General features: G+C 38.7%; 2 protein-coding genes across 2 annotated transcripts; one reads left to right on the top strand and one right to left on the bottom strand.

Moving 5' to 3' along the window:
- The first annotated feature begins 1097 nt into the window (after positions 1-1097).
- Positions 1098-4198, top strand: LOC122655470 (B3 domain-containing transcription factor ABI3-like). The gene is made up of 7 exons (XM_043849664.1): positions 1098-1963; positions 2009-2738; positions 2834-2926; positions 3029-3129; positions 3220-3266; positions 3873-3949; positions 4031-4198. The coding sequence occupies exons 1-7, from the start codon at positions 1125-1127 to the stop codon at positions 4184-4186; spliced, it is 2043 nt and encodes a 680-aa protein (XP_043705599.1). The 5' UTR covers positions 1098-1124; the 3' UTR covers positions 4187-4198.
- A 2073-nt stretch (positions 4199-6271) lies between these two features.
- On the bottom strand, positions 6272-7294 carry LOC122655469. Its single transcript, XM_043849663.1, has 3 exons — positions 7136-7294; positions 6642-6767; positions 6272-6466 (listed from the first exon to the last, which is right to left on the bottom strand). Exons 1-3 carry the CDS (start codon positions 7244-7246, stop codon positions 6272-6274), a joined length of 432 nt encoding a protein of 143 aa, XP_043705598.1. The 5' UTR covers positions 7247-7294.
- Positions 7295-16005: the final 8711 nt, after the last annotated feature.

Raw genomic sequence — 16005 nt, 5'->3', positions numbered from 1 at the left:
ACAGGAACCTTTAAAGTGAAGGATATCAAAACCCACCCCAATCTCCAAATCGAGGCGAACAGAGAGAATTAGGGACAGAGGGTGAGAGTGGACTGTGGATCAATCATAAATAGTAAATTATTTGTTAAAACAGACAACAAAGTATGGGTTGTTACGAAATAATATTAAAAAATTAGCAAAGCTATGTGGAAAAAGAATTTAGAGATAGAGATAGAGAGAGAGAGAGAGAGAGAGAGAGAGAGTGAATGGACTAGACGACACGTACCTTGCCGCTTAAACGACCAATCCAATTCAACCGTCTGAATGTGGGCGCGTGCACATATTAACGATCTCTCTCTTCCCCTCGTTCTGATGTACACAACACAAAGTACAAAATACTTCTTCTATCTTTGAAAGCAACTTGTCTGAGGCACCGTTGTTGTAACCATTCAGGTGCAAACGTATGGCACCTGGCGCACAATTCGGAGGTAGGTGGAGATAGTAGCGCACGAGGTTTTTTAGTTTTTGGATTCCTTTCCTTTGATCCTTCCCCCCTCTCTCGCTCTCTGTTACTTTCTCTTTTCTCTCCGGTAAAACCCAGAATCGGTTTAAACTTATCCACAAAGAACGATCCTAAAATAAAGCACATGGACTGAGAGTAGTTGCCGACGATCTTCCCAGTACAGAGTACAGATTCTGACGCTTGACTGGCCGGATTCTCACCGCCGATAATCTTCTGGTTTTGTTTCATCATCTTAATTAATTAGAATAATTTTGTATATTAATTAAGGGTTTTGTCTGTGATTAGTGTATTATTAAGTACTATAATATTCAAAAAATAAGGTAGAAGAGAAACTTTCCTTTTTCGGTGATGTTGATGTTGATGTTGTTGTTGTTGTCTTTGTTAGAGTAATTAGTAAAGATTGTTGTCTCTCAGATACTAACAGCGGGCCCTTGCTTACTTAACCGCAAACCACCATCTCCTCTCTTTTTTTCTTTATATATATTTTATTTTATTTTTTCGTCCGTACGCAAGAGAAACAAAACCACTCTGGTTTTTGATTTCTATAAAAACCCATATCTGTGGGCAACAGAAGGGTTTTTTAATCTTGAAAAAGCCATTTTTGGAGAGGAAAGGAAAAGGAATGAAGAACATGAAAATGCATGAACCAGATAGAGATCTACATGGTCTTCAGAGACTTGAATCTGTTGGTGATCAAGACCCTAATTTCATTCCTGTCAAAGAAAACGTTGAAGAAGAAGAAAGAGATTTATGGCTTGATAGAGACCCTGAAGATCTACTTGGGGTTGGGGTTGATGATGATTCTTCCATGTTCTATACTGACTTCTCTACTCTCCCTGATTTCCCATCCATTTCATCTTCTTCTTCGTCGTCGTCTTCTCATCCTCCACCGATCAATGAAGCTGCTACTGCTGCTGCATGCCGATCTTCGTCGTCATCTTCGTCTTCGTCTTCGTCTTCATTATGGACTGTGAAAAGTGAGAAAAGCGATTACCACATGGATGCAACAATGGAGGAAGAAAAAGAACCATTACTATGGACAGAGGATTCGATGGAGATACCACAGTCACTCGAACCTCAGATCGATGTGGACTGCATCAATGTCATGCAGGAGCTCGGAGATATGGATCTTCTTGATACTAACTGTATGTGGGAATCCAATTCTATATTATTCCCTTCAGAGAAACCTGAAGAAGAAGAACATCAAGAACAGAAGAAAGAGGAAGAGGGCCCACAAGATGAACAGCCATCGGAAGATCTAGGGATGGTGTTCTTAGAGTGGTTGAAATCGAATAAGGAATCCATTTCTGCGGAGGATCTGAGAAGCATTAAGCTTAAGAAATCTACGATCGAATGTGCGGCTCAACGCCTTGGCGGTGGCAAGGAAGGGATGACGCAGTTGTTAAAACTCATTCTCCAGTGGGTGCAGAATCATCACCTGCACAAGCGTCGCATGGGATCAGGAGGAACAGAAGCAGTAGAAATGTCATCTTCTCCTAATCCCTACCACAACCCACAGAACCGTTTCCAGAACCCTAACCCTAACCCTATCTCTTTAGATTCTCACCTTTGCTTCTCCTCTTCGAACCCTTGGATTCCACATCAACCATTCTATGCTGATCAGACGGCAAATGTGGGGTTTCCTCCTATGATGGGTTACATGGGAGGGGGAGGAGATCCTGGTTTTGCCAATGGTGCAGGGCTTTTCTGTCAACCAGATTATCCCATGGTTGACACTGGACCAACTTGGCCTCCTCCTCCTGCACTTCCTCATCCACATTTCAGTTTATATAATTCATATAGAGATCAACATCAGCCGCAAGTGTTTGGCTCTGGTAGGAACCAATACACATCAGGTCCTGCACAAATGGTGCAAGGGAATGGAGAGAGGCTTGTTCAGATGGGTTCTTCCGCGACCAAAGAAGCGAGGAAGAAGAGAATGGCTCGGCAGAGACGGTTCCTCTCGCATCACCGCCAGCGTCAGCAGTATTCCAGTAGTACTGCTGAGCAGCTTGAAAGGCTTGCTAGTGATGCCAATTGCACCACTTCAAGCCATGACAACCCTGTGGGCAATTGGGTTTTCTGGCCTTCTTCTGAGATTGATGCTGCTGCTGCCACCACCACAGCTGTGGTGCCGTCTGATGTGGCGGTGGCGGAGACGGCGGCAACCCCATCTTCAGATCAGCCAATTCTGCAACCACATCATCAGAGACAGTTCAATTCGGAAAGGCGTCAGGTGGTCCTCTATCTCACATTAATTTTTGATTAATTAGTTAATTTTAGTGTTTTTTCTTCTTATTAATGAAGTAATGTGTATATTTGTGTACGTAGGGATGGAAACAAGAGAAAAACTTGAAATTTTTGTTGCAGAAAGTGTTGAAACAAAGCGATGTGGGTAATCTTGGGAGGATAGTATTGCCAAAAGTAAAATTTCTCTCTTTCCTCATCTTAGGGTTTTGAATTGAATTGATAATTATTGTGGGTTTTGTCTTTAGAATCTCAATTTGGTCGAAAATATTTAACCAGAAGGAAGCAGAAATGCATCTCCCGGAGCTGGAAGCAAGGGATGGGATCTCTATCGTCATGGAAGATATCGTAACCTCTCGCATCTGGAACATGCGTTATAGGTTAGATTCTATTAATAATACATTCAGAGAGAACTCATCTTTCATTCATGTTGGGTTACTTATTTCTCTCCTATGGGTGTTGGATTTCAGATTTTGGCCTAACAACAAAAGTCGAATGTATCTTCTCGAGAATACAGGTTTGTTCTTAAAACCTTTCAAAGTTCAAAACCCTTCAAAGTTCATGATTTTCAGTTTTTTCTTCTTCTGCTTAGATATTATTGAGGTAATAATCTCATATCGGCTGTGGGTGCTCTGATTAACAAGTATAAGAGCCACAAGATGCCATCCTACTTTGAACCAATTGGTTTTCAGATAAAAGTTTAATATGGTATCAAAGTGGGGGTATGTTGGTCCTCTGTCGTTGATGGCCCTTGCTCCACCAACGAAGATAGAGCCCAGAAGGGGAACAGATCCTCTACGGCACAGCTGCCTGAGCGGCCTGAACCGCAGACACAGGGCGGCGCGCAATGACCGCCTTACCCCAGCTCGGGCAAGACACTCGGCAGGGGTAAGGTGGTTATTGCACGCGGCCCTGTGTCTGTGCTGCTCAAGCCACTAGAGCAGCTGCGCCGTAGAAGATCTAGATCCGCCCAGAAGAGACCTGCACGTAAGGGTTGTGAGTGCTTTGATTATCAAGTATAAAAGCCACAAGAGGCCACCCCACTTTGAACCAATTGCTTTTAAGATGGAAGCTTAATAGTTAGTAATGTATTTGAATCCAATTGATGTTTGTTTTGAATCAGGAGATTTTGTGCGATGCAATGGCCTCCAAGAGGGAGACTTCATAGTAATCTACTCAGACGTAAAATGTGGCAAATATGTATGATGTATTCTTCTTCTTTTTAACTATAAAATCCCATTAATTTTAGAAGAAACTAATGGATGATATACAAATTAACAGATGATAAGAGGAGTGAAGGTACCGCAACAGGGATCTACTAAAATGGAGGTGAAAAGGGCAGGAAAGCAGCAAAGAAACCTGCATTCAACCTTACTCTCGCCGGATGGTGACTGTGGCCCTTCTTCGTTCTCTCCCGTCAATGAAACAGTGAGCTAAGAAGAAGAAGCAACAAGTCTTTCGTATGTACTCAAAACTCATACTTTGTTACTTCATGTTTGTGGGTTTAATTTTGTATTGATGGAGGCTTCAACAGAGAAGAATTTGTGGATTGGGGTATTGGAAAGGCCGGCAATGATCTATATATAACATAGTTTCTGTACAACTCAGTTAGTCCTATTCTTAAACTCGAGACTTCAAGGAAGGATTTACAGGACAATGGTGCGGGTGTGGAAGCCTTCACTGTGACCCTCTTCAGTCAAGTGTCAAAAAAATGGTGTAGGGTTTTTTCGCCACAATGTGTTGGCTACTTGGCCCTTTCCGGTCCTTGCTTTTATATTTGTTTATTCTGATGTATGATCATGTAAGCAGGAGAGCTAGCTTGGATAGATAGAAGGGCTAATAGGGATTATTTAATCCCAAATTTTTGTTATGGGCTACACGATTTTTGGGAATTGAAAATGGATTTATTATGGGAAATTGATAAGTGAAAGACTTGTACATCACTGGCTACTTTTTCAGAACTTGGAAATAGGATCTCTATTCCTCCATATTTCGCTTATAATAAATTAGGGGTGTAAATGAATAGCTGAAATCTGTTTTCGTATCCGTGTTCGTACCCGTTTAACATTATCCGAATTCGTTCGAAAGCTAAACAGATGTGGATACGAATAGACTATAGTTATCTGAAAATCTATATTTACATGTAAATGGATAAAATATTCGATTCGCATCCGTGTCTATACCTATTTAGTACTATTAGAATTCGTCCAAAAGCAAATCGGATGTGGATGTGGATATAACACTATCCAAGCTGAATCCAATCTGTTTACATCCCTACTACAAATAGAGGACTAATGCCCAGCCAAATCTTTAGCTAATTAATAACTTAATTTTCTAGGTTAGCAATTAATTTAAGTAAATACAATATCTAGGGAATTGGAATCTTTCTCAAAAATCTATATAAAATCAAGTCCCAACGGCTGGCTAGAAGGGAAGTTTGAAAAATCTACATAAGGACACCATGTAGCTTTAAACCGTGGAAAACGGAAAATTATAGCCCTCAGTACTATTGGGGGTGCTGTGCGCATCTTGTGGTGTAGCACCGCCCATGTGTGTATAGGGGGTTCCACTGTGCACACATGGGCGGTGTTGCACCTCTTACAACCCTCGATGCCTAGGGGTACTACCACCCTTTTTGAATTCAGCGGAAATGTACTTTAAGACTCTAATTATTTGTGTACCTAGTGGCTTGAAATGTGTGGTTTTCTTTCCTTTTGTTCCAAATAGGCTTCTCTTGAATTCTGTCTATACTGTTTCGCTGTAGATTCAGTTGAAAATGGGTTGATTTGGTGGACGAAATTTTGCTGCTACACTAGTAGAAGGAATGTTCATGCTACAAGGTTGGCAGCCAAGAAAATGGGATCTTAAAGGGTATTTTTGAAAATACAAAAACCTAGGAGGGTATTATGAACTCAAAGGGGAAGTGAATTATTCCATTTCCTTGGCTGCCAACCTTGTAGCAGGAACATTTCTACTACAAGTGTAGCAGCAAAATTTTTTCCCAATACAACAACCCGTTTAATTTGAAAGATGATTCTCTTGTGTCCTAAAAATTCCGTATGGGTATTGTCTGCCTCGCAAATACTTGGCGATGGAAGCTAGTTGTAGTGGCAATGGAGAAAAAAATTGAGAAGAATCTTGGCTCTGATTTCATGTAGAACAAGAAATTAACTTATTAATCTTAGCTCATCCAACAACCGTAGAGAGCTTTTATACAAAAAGAGGTTGCCATCGGCTGTGCAATGCCAATCAGCTATACATGGATAGAGATAAAATGAGATTAGAGATAAGATTTACATAGGATGTCTCCTAGATAAATAAGAGGGTAACCAAATATTAGTTACCAGATAAGTATGGTAACTCAATATTTGTTGATAATAATTACTACAATAAATACTCCTGCATTATCTGACCATCTATAAAAATCCTACATGGAAAGAGTACCTTCTATTCCATTTTTTTATCAAATAACATCCCCTTCAAGAGAGGGGGTAAGAGAAGAAAAAATTAGTGCAGAGCATATCAATTCTTAGTATTCATGGCTTGCTTGACAGTCTCAGTTGCCTCTTGACCCTTGTTGGCCATGGTGTCCTTGATCTTTCCAGTGGTCTCCTTGGTCGTTTCCCATTCACCCTTAGCCGTTTGGGTGGCTTTGTTGCCGAGATCTTGTGCTGATTCAGATGCCTTTCCAACCATTTCTTTGGTTTTCTGGCCGATCTAAAGGCAATCATATACATCAAATAGAAAGTGTTTAACCATTTGGAATTATTAGAAGATGTAATGTAAATCCTAAGTACTCAGTTGAATCTTCAATTATGAAATGGTATGTATTCTTGGAACCCCATATTCTAGGTCGATTTCGCATTCTCGGATGATATAGAGCTGATTGTACCTGATCTGCTGTACTACCAGCCTTGCTCATCATGTCTTCCCCAGCCAGTGTCACACTTTTGGTTCCATGTTTTAAAGCCTCTGCTGCCTTCTTACATGCATCCGCAGCATGTTGTTCTGCGGTTGCCTGTGATAACAAAAATATATAATTTATTTGTTATTCAGTATGAACAATTCAATACAACTGTATGGAGATAATTCCACATTGGATGTGGATGCTCCGATTATCAAGTATAAGAATCACAAGAGGCCATCTCGTTTTGAACCAATTGGTTTAAAGATTGAAGCTTAATATGGTATTAGAGCAGGTACGTTGGGCTTCCGTTGATGATGGGCCCTGCTCCACCCATGAAGACAAAACCCATAAGAAGGCTTGCATATAAGGAGGAGTATTGAGGTAATCCCACTTCGGCTGTGGGTGATCCACTTAAAAAACTACAATCCAATATGAAACATATATAATAATAAGAAGCAATTAAGAAAGTTCCAACTCACCTGCAGAGCTCGTGGAGTAGCGGTAACAAAGAACCTGTGGCTCCAAGTGTTGGTTCTCAAAATTGTTGATCCAATCGAAAGGAATTTGGGAAGGGTGGTTGAGCTTGCCATTTTGTTTCTTATTGTTACTGGTTTTTCTTCTGCTTATTACAGAGGGCTTTTTTCTCTTCTGGTTATGGGTGAATGTAGATCAGTAGATGAGGCCTTTTAATTTCTTGATAATTAAGGTGCAATATATATATATATATATAAAGAAGGTGGAAAGTGCTGATGTAGTGCCATGAATGGGTTTGTGTATGAACTTGGTGGGGAGCATTTCGCTCGTTCTTTATGGTTAACTGTCATAACGGTCAGCGGGTTCCTGATCAATGGTCGATGTTTCTCTTGCCTGTGATTACGTCTTCTAATCCACTTTATTTTAGGGGAGAGAGAGAGAGAGAGAGAGAGAAAGAAAAAGAGAGAGAGTTTAATAACCATGGAAGATATCTATCCACATAAGTTAGGGCGTGTAATGCCTGACCCCTGTCCAAGCGCCTTATCTGAGTGGGAGTAAGGTGATCATTGCACTCCTTGCTGTATCTGTGCAGCACGGTACATGCGGACAGCGCGCCGTAGACGATTTGGATCCCTCATTCCAGTCTGTTAGTGGTTTCATGTCACCTGCCTCGATTTGGTGGTTGAATTAGCCATGGGTAATCTGACCTGAGTCTCTCATATAGGGGTGTAAATGAATAGTCGAAATCTGTTTCCGCATCCGTTTAGCACTATCCGAATCCATCCGAAAGCTAAACGGATGCGGATATGGATAGGCTATAGTTATCCGAAAAGCTATATTTACATGTAAATAGATAAAATATCTAATCCGTATCCGTGTCCGTATCCATGTAGCACTATCCGAATCCATCTGATAGCTAATCGGATGCGGATGCAGATATAGTACTGTCCGAACGAAATCCGATCCGTTTACAACCCTGCTCTCATATATGTGTCTTATGGTGTAATAAAATGAGTGGCTGATTTTGTGGTTGTAATAGTGATATTTAAGTTAGAAATCGACTAGTACTGATGGTAGCTTTGATTTTCAACCTAAGGTTGCATGAACTATTTATCTAAAATTTCAGAAATTTTTTTTTTTTTTTTTTTTTTTGGTTAGAGCTTCTGATCATTTAGTTGGCCAGATCTGAAGATCCAACTGGTCAACTAGCTGATCATATCCCCTTAGTTGTGTGTTTTAATTTTTTGACTTATTGGCTTTACACATGAATGAGTCAATGAATTCAAGATTTGGCTGTTTGGTAAACAATTTCGAACTTTAGTTTTTGGTAGCTCTTTAGTAATGGATTGTGTTGGGTTTCATGGTGTTCTTTATCTGATGTTCTATGAGATTGGTCTTGATTTTGGTGTTCAAAATTATGAAATATCTTTTTTTACCATTTCGTTCTATAGTACGGATGATGTGCCTTTCATCCAAGCATAAAATGTCTCATTGACAAATAAGTAGGATGGGCTTGTTTGCTCTATGACCGTTGCATTTGTTTCTTTGGTTTTTTTGTGTTTTTTTTTCCTCTAGTTTTCGATAATGGAAAAGCATTGAGTTTACTCAATTTTTGATTTATTTGACTTTGAAATTTTTGTAATTCTCTATTGTTCTTATTCAATCATAATTGCTCTCATTTGTTTTCTTAATTGTGAGTCTTAGCTCAAACTAATAGGGCACTTGGGAATTCCTCAATAGATGATGGTTTAAATCCATCAAATCTCGTGTTATTTTTTTTTATATCTAACTTTATAAATTTTAATGACATGGGTACAAATGACAGTTATACTGAAAATATGAATAAAAATGTTGATAAATTATTGGATTTTTTTTTTATTATGATAAAAGAGGGAGTGTTGTAGGATCCATTTGGGTTGAACATTTGGATCAATTGCCCTAGTCAACATGTTGGCGCATGTGATTGGTGATACAAAAAAGGTCAAAATTTTCCCCTAAAAAAACCATTGATGGTTATTATATATATATTTTTATTTTTCTTGGATAATAAAAAAACTGTTGTATCCTCTCAGATCGAGCATTTTGACCGATTACCCTTATGTACACATAGATTTATGTGACAAGCGACAAACAAACAAATCATATGGGTCAAATGGTTTCCCTTAATAGGTCATTGGTGCTTATAACATTTTTCATTTTGATGAGATCATAGATGATACATTGTAAGATCCATTTGGGGGTCGGCATTTGGATCAGATCCCTTAGTAACAAGTGGTAGAAAAAAAAACAGCAAAGCACTGAGATCACAGTTTTCTCACAAAAAAATCCATTGACTTTTAGTACTTATTTTAATTAATGAGATCATAAAAGAGGCAACGTAAAACCCATTTAGATCGGCATTTGAATCAGGTCCCTTTGTCGGCATGTCGGGGCTTGTGACAAGTGGTTGGAAAAAATCCAACAAACTATGTCAAATTGGTTGCATTAAAAAATCAATCAGTATATAATACTTAAAAAAGTTTACCACAAGAAAAGAGCATGCATCGTATGATCCACTTGAGTTGGGGGCATTTGATCGATAAACTTTTTCGACACATTGGCTCATGGGACAATTGATCAAACTCAAATCGAATCGAAACTAATGTACCCTTATGGGATCGTGTTGGACTCACTCATTCTCACACTGGAACAGCTGAAACCAAACCGATTCAATCAATCAAAAAAAATGGGATAAAACCAAATCCTTATCGGTCGAGGCTTTTATAAAACATATATCAAACAAAGCTAGACCGGACAAATAGAAATGATTATATCTGAAAAACCGAAACTAAACCATTAACAATCAAATAATATTTTACCCCAAAAAAATATATTATAGTATACTATATATATAGTATATTAAAATAATAAATATTTTATAATATATGAATTGAGTACAAGAACCGAAATTGAATAAGAATCGAAGTTGGTTCAGTTTGAGTATAAATATTTAGAATTGATTTGGTTCTCAGTTTGGTTCTAGACCACGTCAACTATAAGTCCAACTGAACTTATCCGAATACCTGGTTCTGGTATTCTAGACTGTAGGTGCAGCGGACGGAGGGTCGCTGGAGTGCACCCGGGGGGAAAGAAAGAAAATGGAAAATAGGAGTCGCCACCTAGATTTAGGGTCTAGGACCCATGAATGGTGTCCCTCCTTCGCAGAAGGGGTGCTAAATTAACTCCAATGACTCAATGGTTGGTCTGCCCCAGATCTCTGGGTAAGTGTCAAGTTACGGGCTGGAAAAGTGTTAGGCACCCAGCAACTGCCCGGCCGACGACCGATCTTCCTAGACCAAACTCTGTTGTGTACTATTGTGTTATACATATTATGCACCTAATTAAATTAAATTTTTTTTTGAAGATTTTTTTATTAACTTGATTGAAATTTATGAACCTAGTTAGGCTAATTAAGATTAATGTTTTAATCCTGATTACTATCACTATGCTAGATGGTTATGTACATTATGCATCCTAGTTAAGCTAATTAATGGATTTTACCTAAATTAGAAAGCCTAACTCTATGGTCTAAAACATGGTTGACTGTAAAAAAGAAAACCAAGTCTAATTATATCATGGAGAAGGACAATTATATTGATAAGCAAAACAGCTTATAGGCCAAAATAGCCAAAATTATGAAAATGCCACTAAAGGGCCAAAATATGTACAAATGCATGAAATCATATTTAAATGCTGTAAATAAGCAAAACATGATTAAATAACATTAACATCATGCATTTGGGTCATCAAGAACACATGAAATGGAAAGGAAATGTGGGGTGGTAAAAATTACCAAAATGCCCCTGTTATGGCAAACATGTAGAAAATGCATGATAATTCATGAAAATGCTAACTTATGCTTAAAACATGTTTGTTAAATGTTAAAACATGTGGCAAAAGTAACAGGAGCCTTCCCGGGGTCCTAAGCAAGGTTTGGTCACAAAATGACCAAAATGCCCCTAAGGGCAAAATGGTAAAAGTGTCAAAAGACACTTAGAATCATTGTAGGCATCAAAAGTGATGTTAAACATCCTAAAATGACTGAACACACCAAATGATATTTCCAGAATGATAGCCTAGGCCCACGTTTGATAAATTACCAAAATGCCCCTAGAGGGAGCAAATGACTTTGTATGCATATCTATCAAGCATGATGGTCACGTATGCATATGAAAACATCCTAAACCATTCTAAAACAGCATGTCATGCATAAAAACATTTTTTTCTATTTTTCCAGAATTTTTCATTATAATTAGAAAAATGACATTTATACCCCTAAATGAGGTGGGAAATGTATAAAAACTATCAAACATGCATGTCAGTGGATAATGATTCCATAAAATCAAGCATGATGAAATATGCATTCCATAATATTTTTTGTGAATTTTTATACATTTATATTATTTTTAATATTTTCTGAAATGCTAAAAAAGAAGGGAAAACAAAGAAAAATACAAAATCCCCATCACAGATCCGAATTGGATCAAACCAAAGCCCATTCCCACTAATCAAAACATGATCTTTAACATGGTCATGTCCATAACACTTTTGTCCAAATACCCACCCACAAGTTCAGATTTTACATAATTCTAAATCCTTTACAGGGGCAAAAATGTCATAAAAAATGATTTGGAGCTTGAGAAAATTAATGAATGTCAAACATAGTGACAAGCATCATCCCTGAAAATTTCATATTTTTATCACTTTTGAATTATTTTTAACATTTTTATAACTGAAAAACAACCTTTGTTGTAAAGAAAATCAAAACAAATACTTAGAAATAAGTAAAAATATGGGAAAATACCCTTGAAGCGTGGAAGTGCCTAGGCTCAGCTTGAGTAACCTTGTGTGACCATAAATAGTCTCCGGAAACCTCCAAAAGCCGCTCCAAGTGTGATTGCTCTGAATGGCAAAATTGGTGAAGAAGGGGTATTTATGGAATTTTATATCAGTAATGAAGCATAAGCTATGGATGAAAAAACCATGGTTGGAAAGATGGGCTTAAGGACTACGTGAAGGTAATTTTTCACTAATTTTGCTCTGTCCCTAGACCCTCCAAATGGCCTCCTATTTATAGGAGAAAATCTGTTCGAGGAAAGGTCTCAAAGACCCTTGGGGCCTTAATGGCTATGGGCTGGCTTGCGTGTGGCCAGGCTTGCTGAGCAGCCTGGGCTTGCGTGTGCCTAGGCTTGCTATGCAGCCTGGGCATGTGTGTGCCTAGGCCTGCTGGGCAGGTGGGCATGGGTGATGGGCCATGTGTGGCTCAGCCTAAATGGTGGGGGCTTGTCCCCTGCCGACAGTCCAGCTGGGCCGGGTCAGACTGGGTTGACTCGGTTCGGGTCAACTCAGTTTGACCCACCTTTTTTATTTTATTTATTTTTTAATAAACCATTTAAAGATTCAATTTTAAAGGTCCACGTTCAATGTTAATATCTCCCAATCCATGTGGCCGATTTTGACGCACCACATATTGCCGCGAAGGTCTCAACCTGTACTTTCCATCCGTGTCGCAGATATGGCTGGATTTTGCCTAAAAATGGCACGGATATTGAGAAAAACACATAAATGGTGTTTCACACCGATCAAGGTCCAAATGATACTAAAATTACATGAAATTTTACATGTAAGCACAATATGACCAAATAAAGTTATCCAAATGATATCAGGTCACATCGGGTGGCTCGGGTACCAAGAACCATGCCAGGGGCAAAACGGTCATTTTCACAAAAGTTACCCGATTTGGCCGAAACTTTACGTGAAAACTTAATATGACCAAATGAGGTCATCCAAAGTATTTCGGACTAAATCGGGTGGTCCAGATATCGAGAACCGTGCTAGGGGCAAAACGGTCATTTTCATGAAAGGTGTTGGAATGGGGTGAAACTTCAAATGTGAACTTAAAATGGTTAAATACGGCTATGTTAAGGGTTTAGGCTCTATTTGAGACAGTTTGGTTACAAAAAGTGGGGTAGGGGTAATTTGGTAATTCTTGCCATTCAGTCACCACACGAGTTACGCCCTTAACCATCATTGCCAAGACATACTTTTAAGGTGTCAAAATGTGGTGTCTACATAGACCAATTTACACCCTTAGGTTTAAGTATAATTGAGATCTAAGAAATATTGGTTGTGCCCATCTGTAATAAACCAATAATTGGACCAATTAGAGAACGTTAAGAAAACCCAATAAAGACCGAATCGAACCAAACTTTTAGATTTTATTGATTTGCTTAGCTTAAAACTATATCGAAACTGGTTAAACACGATCAAAATTGGACCGAATCAACCAATGGACAATCCTAAGTGATGAGAAAACAATAAGAGTTTTTTTTAAGTAATCTTTTGGAAGAAATCAGAAAAATGAATCGATTTTCATTGCTAAGAGAGATCAGTCCACCCAACTGTTACTAAAATTGGACTGAACTAACCAATTGTCACCGCTAACCCAGGGTGAATGCGTATATCGGTGTCAAGTTGGAATCAAAACCGGATCCGAACCAAATAATTGGAACAAACCAAACCAATCATTTCGTTATCATCCGGAACTAAGGAATAGAACCGAGGCCCGATCGACTTGGTTACTTTCTAGATCCAACATAGGAACATGTCTAGGGAAGTATTTTGTTTACATTTTGTATATCACCTTCTCTCAACATCTTGCATGCCCAGTTTATATTTTGGTTCAAGAGTGTGTGCATTGTCCAACAATTCCTTATTGTCATAGTTGATGGTTAGGTCTGCATACACAAGTACATATGTCTTATGTAATCTTTGACATGTATAGTTTGTCATTGCTATTTTCAAACTGTTGCCTCGGTGTCACTTAGCTGACCGGGAGGTCCTAGGGCATTTGGACAATTCAAGCTATCCATTAATTATGTGATTAAGTAGTTTCCTTTTTTTCCAAGGCGCACTTGCATTTAGTTTTAGGCTAGATAACCATCTGTTCAAATGGATTGCATAATATGACTTTTCATTTAGTTTAGGTTAATTAATAGTATATGTATTAGACAAATCTGATATGTATGCTTTACAACCTCTCCCTTGCTAACTTGTCTTAGGGCGTCTTTGGTATAATTTTTATTTTTGATTTTTTGTCTTAAAAAACGTTTTTGATTGTGTTTGGTATAGTTTATGGAGCCTGTTTCTATTTAAAAAGGATTGAAAAAAACCAAAAACTAAAAATAGATCGAAAACTGTTTATGGTTTTTTTGTTGAAAATCACTTTAGCTCATTTATGATGGGACTTTAATGAGCACGTGCTCATAGGTCTCAAAATTGAAGGGTAAAAATGTCATTTACTTGTTTAATTAGAAATATCAACTTTCTTCCTCCAACTTCTTCTTCTTCTTCGTCCTCCACCCCATCCATCACTTCCCATTCTTCTTATTTTTCCTGCAACTCCACCCGTCCCCTCATCTTCTTGTTCCTGCGATCCCATTCGCCAATTCCACAATCTATAGGTTGAACAATGATCGTCTTCTCCTTCTTGAGCAGAAGTGAATAACCCACTGTGTTGATATCGTTGAAAATGGATCTGGCAAAGATGTAAGCATCAGCAGATTCAATGATTTCAGCATAGAAAGCATTGGTTACAGCACCCCAGTAAGTGCCAATGAACCTGGGGTGGTGCTCTGGCACTAACCCTTTTGCGGATGGCATCACAACAACGGCAAAATGGGACCATAGGCATCTGCAAGCTCTACAAAGGCTTCGCAAGCCTTTGCCACTCTGAGTTTTGGACCACTCACCATGACTGCTTGATGGCCTTGTTCAAGAGCTCCACGGTAGCCTCAATGGCTGCTTCTAGACCCATTTGATTACTCAATCTGAATCAAGCAAATCGAAAAAAACTCAATAAATAAATAAATAACTTAATTGACTGATGAGATCACCAAAAGAGATCAAGAAATTACTGGGGAGAAAGGCTTCTATGCTAAAGGTGTAAGATTTCCATAAGGTGGGCTGGCATAATCCCACTTTTATTTTATTAAAATCGATTTAGTTGTGTTGATGGGAGCTGCTTTAATGGTATGAGTCCAGTTACTATGTGTGGACCTAAAGTATTATTTCCTTAATGGGAAGGAAACCCTAGTTTCTATGCAGGGTTGGTCCCTGCCCTCACTACTATAAATAGTTGTCACTGGCCCATTAAGTGACTATTCTGAGAAAACCTAAAGTTGTGTGAAAGCGAAAAGAACCACCAAGATCCGTGCGATCAAAAACAACCAATAAAAATAAATTTTGTTACGCAAGCACAACATGGTTTCTGGATGGCTCGCAAACTTTTTTTTTGTTTTGTTTTTGATCTATGGTATGCATTCACGCATAATCCAAAACTAAAAATAAAAATTGCATCACCATGATCAGCCATGATCAATTCGTGCAAATAATTTTTAGTTTGGATTGTGCGGAATGCATACCATAGATCAAAAACAAAACAAAAAAAACAAAAAATTCTGCCGAGCCATGGCCGAAACCATGGCTGCAGCTTGCAGTAACAAAATTTATTTTTATTGGTTGTTTTTTTTGATCGCCAGATCTTGGTGGTTCTTTGCCGTGGAGTTTTACGCAGCCAGTTGACTGTGTTTGGCTGTAATCAATATGGCGGCAACAACAACAAAAAAAAAATTTCAAAACCTTGTAACCCGCAAGGGTTTTGGACGGTAGATTTTCTTCTAAATCGTGGTCGCCATGGTTTCTCTTCGAGTTTTGAAACCGGAGTCTTGACCTCCAGGGCCTGGCGGTCATCCACCGGCAATTTTGACGCCATCGGTCTCTATTTTTGACCACCGCAAGTGGAGTCGATGGTATTTTTGTAATCCTAAAAGTTTTG

The sequence above is a fragment of the Telopea speciosissima genome, chromosome 3 (assembly GCF_018873765.1).
Source record: "Telopea speciosissima isolate NSW1024214 ecotype Mountain lineage chromosome 3, Tspe_v1, whole genome shotgun sequence".
Taxonomy (NCBI): domain Eukaryota; kingdom Viridiplantae; phylum Streptophyta; class Magnoliopsida; order Proteales; family Proteaceae; genus Telopea; species Telopea speciosissima.
This window is presented reverse-complemented; position numbering and strand designations above follow the sequence as displayed.

Coding starts and splice junctions, on each gene's coding strand:
- LOC122655470 (XM_043849664.1), top strand. CDS start 1,125: ATGAAGAACATGAAAATGCATGAACCAGATAGAGATCTACATGGTCTT. Junction 2,927..3,028: donor GGAGGATAGTATTGCCAAAA/GTAAAATTTCTC, acceptor ATATTTAACCAG/AAGGAAGCAGAAATGCATCT. Junction 3,130..3,219: donor ATCTGGAACATGCGTTATAG/GTTAGATTCTAT, acceptor GTTGGATTTCAG/ATTTTGGCCTAACAACAAAA.
- LOC122655469 (XM_043849663.1), bottom strand. CDS start 7,246: ATGGCAAGCTCAACCACCCTTCCCAAATTCCTTTCGATTGGATCAACA. Junction 6,768..7,135: donor CTACTCCACGAGCTCTGCAG/GTGAGTTGGAAC, acceptor TTGTTATCACAG/GCAACCGCAGAACAACATGC. Junction 6,467..6,641: donor CTGGTAGTACAGCAGATCAG/GTACAATCAGCT, acceptor GATTGCCTTTAG/ATCGGCCAGAAAACCAAAGA.